The sequence below is a fragment of the Anolis carolinensis genome, unplaced genomic scaffold (genome assembly GCF_035594765.1).
Source record: "Anolis carolinensis isolate JA03-04 unplaced genomic scaffold, rAnoCar3.1.pri scaffold_8, whole genome shotgun sequence".
Classification (NCBI taxonomy): Eukaryota; Metazoa; Chordata; class Lepidosauria; order Squamata; family Dactyloidae; genus Anolis; species Anolis carolinensis.
The window spans coordinates 2,183,674-2,197,418 of record NW_026943819.1 but is presented as its reverse complement, the minus strand read 5'-3'; the positions used below and the strand labels follow the sequence as shown (position 1 = coordinate 2,197,418).

Genomic DNA, 13,745 nt, shown 5'->3' with positions numbered 1-13,745 from the left:
AATATAAATGCTGTAAATAAATAAAAATATGTGCAGTGTGCATAGGAATTTGTTCGGTTTTTTTAAAATGATAATTTGGCCCCTCAACAATCTGAGGGACCATGAACCGGCCCTCCACTTAAAGAGTTTGAGGACCCCTGCTCTACGGCTTGTCTCAATACTTAGCTGCTTACTCCGTCGGCTCTTGTCCTTCTGACCGAGCAGGGATCTTCCTTCGGAGCCACCACGAATGTCCTTCTCCTGCTCCTCATGGACATCTCCAAACGGCACGGGTTCACAGTCCCTTGAAGATGTCCCTGTGTTGTTTCTCGGATGTTGCCGGACCGTGTCCAGGAGGACTAAGGGACTAATGCTGGAGAGTCGAGGGTCCCCCGCTTCCCTTGCCCGGCCATTGCTTTGCTCCTCCGGGGCTTTGCTTCACGATATGCTCGAGACCATCAGCCTCGAGGTTTGCTGCCCACAAAACAATCTGGGCCCCAAACGTCTCTCGGTATCATTCTCGGTGCGGCAGCGGCTATGCAGGGCACGGCCGGCTGCGATTGCCAAGGGGTTAGGTGTAATCCTATTTACGTTAACACGGCTTTGCGTTCCAAAAGAGGGTCGACTTTACCTTAGCTCCGCAGATGAGAAAGTAGCCGCTCTTTTCAGGTGCACGGCAGGATTCCCGGCTGCGTTTCGAGGGTGAGAACCGGGACCGGTACATAACATTTGGGAAAGAAAGGACTCAGGGATCTCCTGTGTTGATGAATGACAACTTCAGAAAATCAAGCCAGGAAAAATGAGCCCTAAGGATTCAGCTGGACAACAACAACTGGAAAAGTTGACACGATATGAGGATTTAAAGATCGAACTACAAAGACTCTGGCACAAGCCAGTCAAGGTGGTCCCAGTGGTGATGGGCACTGGTACATAACATTTGGGAAAGAAAGGACTCAGGGATCTCCTGTGTTGATGAATGACAACTTCAGAAAATCAAGCCAGGAAAAATGAGCCCTAAGGATTCAGCTGGACAACAACAACTGGAAAAGTTGACACGATATGAGGATTTAAAGATCGAACTACAAAGACTCTGGCACAAGCCAGTCAAGGTGGTCCCAGTGGTGATGGGCACTGGTACATAACATTTGGGAAAGAAAGGACTCAGGGATCTCCTGTGTTGATGAATGACAACTTCAGAAAATCAAGCCAGGAAAAATGAGCCCTAAGGATTCAGCTGGACAACAACAACTGGAAAAGTTGACACGATTATGAGGATTTAAAGATCGAACTACAAAGACTCTGGCACAAGCCAGTCAAGGTGGTCCCAGTGGTGATGGGCACTGGTTGCAGTGCCTAAATAATAATAATAATAATAATAATAATAATAATAATAATAATAATAATAACAACAACTTTATTTTTATACCCCGCCCCATCTCCCCGAAGGGACTCGGGGCGGCTTACACGGGGCCAGGCCCGATAAAACAAACAAAACAGTAACAAAGCAATAAAACAATTATCCCAGTAAAAAACATCAACATCAATAAAAACAATCATTAAAATCAACAAGCAGGATACAGTGTTAAAAACAGGAGACTAAAGGCCTTGGCCTGCACTTGAACACAATCGGCGCTGACAAAATGACCACCTGCCAGCTGCAGAAGGCCACCTTACTGGGATCTGCTCGCATTATTTGTCAATGCATCACACAGTCCTAGATACTTGGGAAGTGTCCAACGTGTGATCCAATTCAACAGCCAGAAGAGTGTCTGGTGTGGACTCATCTTGTTGTGTTTCAAATAATAATAGTAATAATAATAATAATAATAATAATAATAATAATATTACAGTCCTAGACACTTGGGAAGTGTTCGACTTGTGATTTTGTGATATGAAATCCAGCATGTCTATCTTGTTGGCTGTGTCATACAATAATAATAATAATAATAATAATAATAATAATAATAATAATAATAATAATAATAATCAGTCCTAGACACTGGATGCCGTGCCAAAAGATCTCAGCCGGCATTTGGAAACAATAGACATTGACAAAATTACGATCTGCCAACTGCAAAAGGCCACCCGACTGGGATCTGCACGCATCATCCGAAAATACATCACACAGTCCTAGACACTTGGGAAGTGTTCGACTTGTGATTTTGTGATACGAAATCCAGCATTTCTATCTTGTCTGATGTGTCATACAATGTCGGTGTGTCAATAATAATAATAATAATAATAATAATTGGGAAGTGTTCGACTTGTGATTTTGTGATACGAAATCCAGCATATCTATCTTGTTTGCTGTGTCATAATAAAATCCTAATAATAATAATAACTTCAAAGACTCTGGCAGAAAAAAGTACAGGTGGTCCCGGTGGTGATTGGCACATTGGGTGCTGTACCAAAAGATTGCAGCCAGTATTTGGAAACAATAAACATTGACAAAATTACGATCTGCCAGCTGCAAAAGGCCACCCTACTGGGATCTGCACGCATCATCCGGAAATACTGTGTCATACAATAATAATAATAATGATCATCATCATCATCATCATCATCATCATCATCATCATCATCAGTCCTACACACTGGGTGCCGTGCCAAAAGATCTCAGCTGGCATTTGGAAACAATAGACATTGACAAAATTACGATCTGCCAACTGCAAAAGGCCACCCTACTGGGATCTGCATGCATCATCCGAAAATGTGTCACACAGTCCTAGACACTTGGGAAGTGTTCGACTTGTGGTTTTGTGATACGAAATCCAGCATATCTATCTTGTTTGCTGTGTCATAATAAAATAATAATAATAACAACAACAACAACAACAACAACAACAACAACAACTTTATTCTTGCACCCTGCCTCTGTATCCCCGAAGGAATTTGGGGTGGCTTACACGGGAACCAGCCCAGGTATTTACAACAAACAGAATAAACTGTTCTTAACATTTTATGCTGTATGTTGATTTTTATGATGGTTTTATTGATGTTGATGTTTTATTGTTGGAATATTTGTTTCATTGTTTTATTGCTGTATGTGTCGGGCTAGGCCCCCATGCAAGCCGCTCCGAGTCCTTCCGGGGAGATGGGGCGGGGTATAAAAATAAAGTTATTATATTATAATCATTATTATTATAAAACACATCAAAAAAATACAAACACAAATATAAAATATTACACATTCACAAAGGAAAATTAAAACAGTGACCATAGTAAAACATGATTTAGACACCAGCATAAAAATCATAAAAACGAACTGGGCAAAGTGCATCAAGTGAGTTTTGTAAACAATCTCTCCACATTAATCTTATTGCTATTTTCAATATCCACTTGAAGCAAAAGGCGGGAGCTGGGTTTCCCTTGCATGTGGCCCAGTGTTGAATGTTAGGCACAGGCTGCACCTTGTGTGATCGGTCACGGTTTGTGTTTCACAACGGCGTGTAGACTCATATCATTCAGTTCAAGCAGATAATCTGGATTGTCTCCTTTGATAGTCTGGATTGTATGGCAGTGTTGATTCAGCCTCCTTCAGTCAGCTGCATGGCTTTTAAGGTGAGTTTAGGAGTGTCAAATTGGGTTGTGGATTGTAGCTACATCTCCCATGCAGGATCTTGGGTTTTGTTTCTAATTCACTACTTTTGGGTGTCTTAAAATACTGTATTTCATCACATAATAGTCGCACCCCTATTTCTAGTGGGGAAAGAGAGGTGCAATTATTATGCAATTGTGACTATTTTGCTGTGAAAAGGACACATTTTAGGGGCTTCTTTCACCACCCAAAATCAATATGAGGGCCCGCATAACTTTGCCTTCTCCAAAATGGGGACACAACTATTCTGAGGTTGCAACTATGCTGCGGTGAAATACAGTACTTGGATGCTTCAACATATATATATGTATATGCATATATCTGATAATGTTATACTTCATTCTGAAAGGGATGGAAGGAAATGCCATGAGCCAATCATTCTGACACTGGTGCTGTAACTGTAAAGGAAAGAAGTTCAGCATTCCTTGATGGAGCCATAAAAAATAAGCACACAGCAATTTTCCATATTGTCAGCTTGGCATTGTAGCGCACAACTTGGAACATAATACGCTTTTCTCGATATGCAGACTCAGTGTAGGAGACAGACTATGCAGACTCTAATGCTTGCCAACTTGGATGGGTTTAAAGAAGAATTAGAAAAAGTCATGTGGGATAAAGCCTTCCATGACTACTCATTGTGATAGTTATATATTACTTTCAGTATCAGATGCAATATGTCAGTTGCTGTGGAATACAATGGGGAGAGTGCAGTTGTACTCCCATTCTGCTTGTAGGTTTCCCATAGGTAACTGGCCCATGGGAACCAGAATAGTAAACTAGATAGCCCTTGTATCTCTTCCACAAAGGCTGTTCTAGTGTTCTTCCTGTTCTTCGCAAGGAAAGAGAAGAGTGAGCAATCCTTTGCAAGGCTACTACACGGCGTCCGTCCTGATCCAGCACCAGCTGACAAAGAGCTGACAAAGAGCAGCACAAATTGGATTTTGAACAATGTGGAAACAAGGATTGCTCTATGTCTTGTGTCAACTCCGATGAGAACGAGACAATCCAAGACCCAAAATGAGACCTAATCCCTCTCATTAGACTTTCTCCCGGTCGCTGAGGCTTCCCGTTTCCGGTGCCGTGGCTGCCTGGCCACCTTGAGCTCCGCAGTGCCTAGCAACAGGTTCTCGCAAGTTTAAAAATAGCCGGGGCGTTTCCGACCTGATTTTGGAGTCTGTTTCCAAAGGAGAGGCAATCGTGCACAGTGGTCTCAAACCCCGCTCTGAATCTGTCAGGAATCAAACCAATCATGCGGCATGCAGCCCAATGTGTTACCTACCTACCTACCCACATGCTCCAGCAAAACAGATTGTCATCAAAACATAAGGGATGTCAAAAGAGAGTTGTCTTCCCACCCACACACCAATGATAATTTTAAAAAGACTGCTGGAAATAATCTCAAAAAATAGACCTTCTCAGTTGGCCCAGTTCTTTTTTGGAGCCGACCCAGGATTTTATCATAGTATATTTATTGTATGTTGACCTCATTTGTTTTATGATTTGTTTTATTGTTGATTGATTGCTGGAGCGGGGTATAAAAATAAAATTATTATTATTTTTTTTATTATATGACACAGCAAACAAGATAGATATGCTGGATTTCGTTTCACAAAATCACAAGTCAAACACTTCCCAAGTGTATTATTATTATTATTATTATTATTATTATTATTATTATTATTATTATTATTATTATATTGTATGACACAGCAAACAAGATAGATATACTGGATTTCGTTTCACAAAATCACAAATCGAACACTTCCCAAGTGTATTATTATTATTATTATTATTATTATTATTATTATTATTATTATTATTATATTGTATGACACAGCAAACAAGATAGATATGCTGGATTTCGTTTCACAAAATCACAAGTCGGACACTTCACAAGTGTATTATTATTATTATTATTATTATTATTATTATTATTATTATTATTACAGTATGACACAGCAAACAAGATAGATATACTGGATTTCGTTTCACAAAATCACAAGTCGAACACTTCCCAAGTGTATTATTATTATTATTATCATTATTATTATCATTATTATTATTATCATCATCATCATCATCATCATCATCATCATCATCATCATCATCATCATTATTATTATTATTATTATTATTATTATTATTATTATGACACAGCAAACAAGATAGATATGCTGGATTTCATTTCACAAAAATCACAAGTCGAACACTTCCCAAGTGTCTAGGACTGTGTGATGTATTTTCGGATGATGCGTGCAGATCCCAGCAAGGTGGCCTTTTGCAGTTGGCAGATTGTGATTTTGTCAATGTCTATTGTTTCCAAATGCCGGCTGAGATCTTTTGGGACGGCACCCAGTGTGCCCATCACCACCGGGACCACCTGCACTGGTTTCTGCCAGAGTCTTTGCAGTTCAATCTTGAGGTCCTGATAGCGGCTGAGTTTTTCCTGTTGTTTTTCATCAATGCGACTGTCACCTGGGATGGCAACATCAATGACCCAAACCTTTTTCTTTTCCACAACTGTGATGTCTGGTGTGTTGTGTTCCAGAACTTTCTCAGTCTGGATTCGGAAGTCCCACAGTATCTTTGCATGCTCATTTTCCAAGACTTTTGCAGGTTTGTGATCCCACCAGTTCTTTCCTGCTGGGAGGTGGTACTTGAGGCATAAGTTCCAATGAATCATTTGGGACACATAGTTGTGCCTCTGTTTGTAGTCTGTCTGTGCGATTTTCTTACAGCAGCTGAGGATCTGATCCATGGTTTTATCGGTTTCCTTGCATAGTCTGCATTTTGGGTCATCAGCTGATTTTTCGATCTTGGCCTGAATTGCCTTTGTCCTGATGTCTTGCTCCTGGGCTGCAAGGATCAGGCCTTCTGTCTCCTTCTTCAGGGTCCCATTCATGAGCCAGAGCCAGGTCTTCTCCTTATTAGCTTTTCCTTCCATTTTGTCAAGGAACTTTCCATGCCATGTTTTGTTGTGCCAGCTGTCAGCTCTAGTTTGTAGTGCGGTTTTCTTGTACTGATTCTTTGTCTGCTGTGCTTTTATTATTATTATTACTAAGGTTGAAAACCACTGATACAGAGGAACAAATGACTCCGAAGTAATTCCCCATCGTGCTTCCAGATGTCCTTCCAGCCAAAACAAGGCTTTCAGGAGGACCTGGCATTGTGCCACAGTGGGTCTGTCTTTGGCACTCGGGAATCCGGATTTGTCAGAAAGGGATGCATAGATTCCCTTTGTTACAAGGGCTTCGTTTGGGGTCTTTGGGCTCCCGTCCCAGTCTCATTAACCCACAGGCATAAAAGAGGTCCTCCTTGTTGTATAGGAGCAGTTCTGGACCTCCCAGACCCTGCTTTCTGAGCGGGTCAGCCCATTCATGATGTGAAGTGGTGAACGTTTGCAGGCTTTCCTGCTGCGATGCCATGCTCAGAGAACCCTTTCTCTTTCCAGGCTTTGTTCTACATTGAAGGACAGAGCAACAGGTCACCAACATAATCCTTGACTTATGAGGAACCCTATCAATCAGGGCTCAAGGTATAGATCCCCGTCCTGAATGATCCTGCAGCTTTTCAGCATTCACTTCTTTGCATTTTTATTGCTGGAAGGTGTCTTATGCATCTTATTAAAATGATGTGTAAAATAAGGCGAACCTCTTCTGAAGTCCTGGGATTATTGCACTTCTACCGCCCTAGATCTCAGTTGACTTTGCTGCTCTTGTTCTCTGTTTGCATGTGTTGACACACACACACACACACATGCACACAAGTCCCTGCTGCCTCGAGTGTGCTTGTCATTTGCCCATCTGTTCACAAAGTGCCAAGCAGATGTTTCATCAGCCATTAGGAAAAAAAATACAGCTGGGTTTTTACATGAACCGATTTCTGGAGATGAGGGCTTTTGAGCTTTTCTGTTGTTCAGATTTTTTGGTCATCATCCTGTAACTTTTGGGAACCCTGGATCCAAATCTCTTTTTAGTCCCAAATCTCATTGGGCAACCTGAGCCAGTTCCCGTCTTACCAGTCGCATAGAAAAAGAGGTAATAATAATAATAATAATAATAATAACAACAACAACAAATTTGACAGAAAAAGTAGTTCAATACACAGTAATGTTATGTTGTAATTACTGTATTTATGAATTTAGCACCAAAATATCACGATATATTGAAAACATTGACTACAAAAATGGCTTGGATTATCCAGAGGCTTGGATAAGAGAGGCTTGGATAAGTGAGACTCTACTGTAGTAGCAACAATAATAGAGAAAAATAAAAATTGTAATAATACCAATAATAATAGAGAAAAATAATAAATGTACATATATTCTCGAGTATAAGCTGACCCAAATATAAGCCCACCAGGACCCTCACCCGAGTATAAGCCGAGGGGGGCTTTTTCAGTCTTAAAAAAAGGGCTGAAAAACTAGGCTTATACTCAAGTATATACAGTATGTGTGTGTGTGTGTGTGTGTGTATAATTCGCATAGCATGTTACTATGCTAATATATATATATATATAGTATATAATATACAACTTAATTTATAATATATAATAATATAATACATTGTATATACAGTAGAGTCTCACTTATCCAACATAAACGGGACGGCAGAACGTTGGATAAGCGAATATGTTGGATAATAAGGAGGGATTAAGGAGAAGCCTATTAAACATCAAATTAGGTTATGATTTTACAAATTGAGCACCAAAAACATCATGTTATACAATAAACTTGACAGAAAAAGTAGTTCAATACGCAGTAATGCTATGAAGTAATTACTGTATTTACGAGTTTAGCACCAAAATATCACGATGTATTGACTACAAAAATGCGTTGGATAATCCAGAACGTTGGATAAGCGAGTGTTGGATAAGTGAGACTCTACTGTACATATAATATTGATAATATTATAATGTATTACAATATAATACTGATAATAATACAATTTAATAATATTAATTACAGTAGAGTCTCACTTATCCAACATTCGCTTATCCAACGTTCTGGATTATCCAACGCATTTTTGTAGTCAAGGTTTCAATATATCATGATATTTTGGTGCTAAATTCGTAAATACAGTAATTACTATGTAGCATTACTGCATATTGAACTAGATTTTCTGTCAAATTTGTTGTATAACATGATGTTTTGGTGCTTAATTTGTAAAATCATAACCTAATTTGATGTTTAATAGGATTCTTCTTAATCTCTCCTTATTATCCAACATATTCGCTTATCCAACGTTTAGCTGGCCAGTTTATGTTGGATAAGTGAGACTCTACTGTATATATTATATATTAAATGTAATATTACTAATAATATTACAATGTCACAATATAGTACAATATAGTAATTTAATGCTAGTATTGTACTATGCTAATAATATAATGTATTGGATGTGAATGGAATTTGTAAGCTGCTCTGAGTCCCCTTTGGGGTGAGAAAGGCGGCATATAAATGTAGTAAATAAATAAATACAAATCTCACAACCTCTGAGGATGGCTGCCACAGATGTGGGCGAAACGTCAGGAGAGAATACTTCTGGAACGAGGCCCAGAAAACACACAGCAACCCAATACAAATCTCATTGCCGATGAAACTCATTGTTGGTTCAACCCATTGTCCCGCCGTCTATCTAGGTCCCTACTAACAAGATTATTTCAGGCCTGACCTCAGTGCTTTCTGTCTAAAGATTTGCAATTAACAGGTTTCTCAGGCTCGGTTCGGCCGGCACTGCTCTTGGCTGGGAAAGCATTTGGAACTGGCTCGATGGGCACAATTCAAACACGCCATTCCTTGCCATCTTCCCACGCCGGAGCCCGTGCTCCCTCCTCCAAAACGAAGACATGCTGGCACCAAAAGTCACAACAAGGACTACACACATCAAAATCAAAATCAGGACTATTCGTTTCCCTCCAAACACCCTCATTTCCATTGATCATTTATCATTTAAGGCTGCGTTCCATACCTCCCCATACCATACCAGTGTGAGATTGGTTACTATCGTCCAGTTCTTTGGAATTATAAGTCTCACCACTGTGAATAAGATAAAGGTAAAGTTTTCCCCTTGGCATTAAGTGTACTCGAGTCCGACTCTGGGGGTTGGTGTTCATCTTCATTTCTAAGCCAAAGAGCCGGCGTTGTCCTTAGACACCTCCAAGGTCATGACTGCATGGAGTGCCGTTACCTTCCTGCAGAAGTGGTACCTATTGCTCTACTCACATTTTCATGTTTTCCAACTGCTAGGTTGGCAGAAGCTGGGGCTAACAGCGGGTGCTTACTTCGCTCCCTGGATTCGAACCTGTGACTTTTCAGTCAGCAAGATCAGCAGCTCAGCGGGTTAACCCGCTATGGTGAGATTGGTTACAAGCAGTACCTATTGATCTACTCACATTTGCATGTTTTCGAACTGCTAGGTTGGCAGAAGCTGGGGCTAACAGTGGGCGCTCGCTCCACTCGCGGGATTCGAATGCCGACTTTTCTGTCAGCAAGTTCAGCAGCTCAGCGGGTTAACCCGCTGTGGTGAGATTGGTTACAAGCAGTACCTATTGATCTACTCACATTTGCATGTTTTCGAACTGCTAGGTTGGCAGAAGCTGGGGCTAACAGTGGGCGCTCGCTCCACTCGCGGGATTCGAATTGCCGACTTTTCTGTCAGCAAGTTCAGCAGCTCAGCGGGTTAACCCGCTGTGGTGAGATTGGTTACAAGCAGTACCTATTGATCTACTCACATTTGCATGTTTTTGAACTGCTAGGTTGGCAGAAGCTGGGGCTAACAGCGGGCGCTCACTCCGCTCCCGGGATTCAAATTGCCGACTTTTCAGTCAGCAAGTTCAGCAGCTCAGCGGTTTAACCCACTGTGGGGAGATTGGTTAGAAGCAGTACCTATTGATCTACTCACATTTGCATGTTTTCGAACTGCTAGGTTGGCAGAAGCTGGGGCTAACAGCGGGAGCTCACTCCACTCCCTGGATTTGAATTGCCAACGTTTTGGTCCACAAGTTCAACAGCTCAAGGTTTAACACGCTGCGCCAATTCCTTGCAATTATAAGTCTCGGCACTGTGAGCAAAATAATCATGAGATCTTTCTTTTCCATTCCTAAATCCAACTTTGTGGCTTCCATTAATAATACTAACCTGTATGGTTTTGTTTTTATGTTCAGTAGAGTCTCACTTATCCAAGCCTCGCTTATCCAAGCCTCTGGATTATCCAAGCCATTTTTGTAGTCAATGTTTTCAATATATTGTGATATTTTGGTGCTAAATTCATAAATACAGTAATTACAACATAACATTACTGCGGATTGAACTACTTTTTCTGTCCAGTTTGTTGTATAACTTGATGTTTTGGTGCTTAATTTGTAAAATGATACCCTAATTTGATGTTTAATAGGCTTTTCCTTAATCCCTCCTTATTATCCAAGATATTTGCTTATCCAAGCTTCTGCCAGCCCGTTTAGCTTGGATAAGTGAGACTCCACTGTATTTACTTATCGTCACTCTCAAATCTTTGTCATCTCATTGTAAACCACATTGTCTATAAATGTTTGCAATAAACAATTATTAAAATAATAATAATAATAATAATAATAATAATAATAATAATAATAATAATAATAATAATAATAATGCTAACCTAGCACCTGGGGTGATGTTCAATCCTATAATATTCCCTATTCCGATAAATACGTTGTGCAAAAATTCTTCAACTGGGGGCATGAATGGAAGGAAACCAATCCTAATCCTGACAGTTCAGAATACTTCTCAGATTGGTCCTGACAGTCCTGTTTACACAGAAAGGGAACCTTTCCCGGGAGGAAGAGACTCGGATGTGCACAACCACCAACAAATAAAAAGCAAGTTGCAAACGGCTTGGGAAATCCGGCGAGAAGATGCTCGCTCCTCCTTTTCCTTCCGCACCTGGCCAATGCAAGCCGCCTTCGAGGAATCTCCTCCCCGACCAGGCCTGGAAGTGATATCCAAGTCCCCAGCTTGGGAAAAAGAGCAGAAAAGGACCCGGGAATCCCTTTTCTGGGTCTCTGAATACCTGCAAATTGCATTTTCCATCCCTAGAAAACTATGAACGCCAACCTAGCGTGGTGCAGCCGGCTCCTCCGCTTTGCACGAGGGATGGATTGCACTGCAAAGGCCGAACCCACTGCGCAAACTCTGCCAAACTCTGCACAGAAACTACTTAATGCTTCAACTCCAGCCTTTTCTCTCTTCAATACCCCACTTACTTCTGTGAAGCCTTCGTGCAGGATGTCCAGTAAACTTCCCCGGGCCAGGCAGGCCAGCATTCTCGAAAGGCTCGAGCTTTTCAAAACATTCAGAAGGAAATCTCCAGCGTTTTCCTTCTCCTCCTTCTTTTCCTCCGAAAGACAAAGCCGTGCCGCTCGTGGGGGACCGCATGCATAGTCGTCCCATATGTGCCTCCCGCCCCGGACGGACTGCGCACAGGATACTTGAGCCCAAGCGGAGAGAGGCGCGCACTGGGCATGCCCAGGAGGGATGTCGCACGGCTCTGTTCCTATAGAAACACTGGGGTGGTGGGGAGCACGATCCGAACACATCTGAAACCTATTTCCAGAGCCCGGCCCCTCCATCGCATACACAACAGGCTCGCTCAGCCGTTTGTTCGGAGCAGCAATACGAGGACTTGCACGAGTGGTGGCCCACACACCCCAAATGTCTCGGCTCAAAAGGAACTTTGAACCAACTTTGCAGACGTCAACATCAGTTCTGATGCTGCCAGTTATTTATTTATTTATTTACTACATTTATATCCCGCTCTTCTTTCTCACCCCGAAGGGTGTAAATAAATAAGTAAATAAATGAATATACTGCACTTTTTCAGTAATTAGTAGACTAAGACCTATGCAAGTGAACACTTTATATGGCTGAAGCATAGAAATAGGTAAGTAGAAGTGGCTTCTGATAACACTGATCTACATGATTTTAATTTTGTAGTGGAGTATTTGGATAAGGTGAATTTTGCTTGTTGAATTGTTTATAATGTTGTCTAAAGCACAAGTGATACCGCCGTTAGAGTTGTATGTAATTTATTGGATCCTACCTAACATCGATGAATAGTCCCTATACTTTCTGTAATTCTCTTGAAATTTTTATTAATGTTGAAAAGATTTATTAATGTTGAATTTTTAATTAATGTTGAAAAGAGCGGCTTACAAATCAAATGAACATAGTAAATTAAGTAAGTAAGTAAAAGTTTATTTGTATACCGCCCTCTCTCCCAAAAGGGACTCAGGGCGGTTTCCAATATAAAATCAGCATAAAACATTATACAATAAAACACCCAAAACACTATAAAACGCTATAAAAATACAGGAAAAAAACCCCAAAACAAAACAAAACCACATAACAATTGACTAAGACAGTCACATAAACAGAAGCAGTATAATCACTCAAATAACATATGAATCACAGAAGAAGAAGAAACAAACAAAAAAAACAAAACAAAACAAAAACACTGGGATGGACGAGAGGATGGCCTGGAGGGGCCACTAGAACATATAATATATTATTAGCATAGCACAATATAAGCATTAAATTACTATATTGTACTATATCATTAGGAACCCCAGTGGCGCAGTGTGTTAAAGCACTGAGCTGCAGAACTTGCAGACCGAAAGGTCCCGGGTTCAAATCCCGGAGCGGCTTGAGCAACCGCTGTTAGCTCCAGCTTCTGCCAACCTAGCAGTTCGAAAACATGCCAATGTGAGTAGATCAATAGGTACCGCTCCGACGGGAAGGTAACGGTGCTCCATGCAGTCATGCCAGTGGCCACATGACCTTGGAGGTGTCTACAGACAAGGCCGGCTCTTCGGCTTAGAAATGGAGATGAGCACCAACCCCCAGAGTGTGAGTAGATCAATAGGTATTGCTCTGGCGGGAAGGTAACGGCGCTCCATGCAGTCATCCCACATGACGTTGGAGGTGTCTATGGACAACGCCGGCTCTTCAGCTTAGAAATGGAGATGAGCACCAACATCCAGAGTGTGAGTAGATCAATAGGTACTGCTCTGGCGGGAAAGTAACGGCGCTCCATGCAGTCATCCCACATGACCTTGGAGGTGTCTACGGACAACGCCGGCTCTTTGGCTTATAAATGGAGATGAGCACCAACCCCCAGAGTGTGAGTAGATC

General features: G+C 41.2%; 1 protein-coding gene across 3 annotated transcripts in view; it reads right to left on the bottom strand.

The window, feature by feature from the left end:
• Positions 1-13,745, bottom strand: part of dixdc1 (DIX domain containing 1) — a 90,370-nt gene that overhangs the window by 65,691 nt on the left and 10,934 nt on the right. For 2 of the 3 annotated variants that reach the window (XR_010000368.1, XM_062960795.1), the window contains exon 1: positions 11,819-12,199. The exons of the other annotated variant lie outside the window; for it this stretch is intronic. Coding sequence is in view for 1 of the 2 variants with exons in the window: in XM_062960795.1 (XP_062816865.1) it covers positions 11,819-12,184 (366 nt within the window). In the remaining variant the exon portion in view is untranslated. Of the gene's footprint in view, positions 1-11,818; positions 12,200-13,745 lie in introns of those variants that run through there. 3 annotated transcript variants of the gene reach the window in all.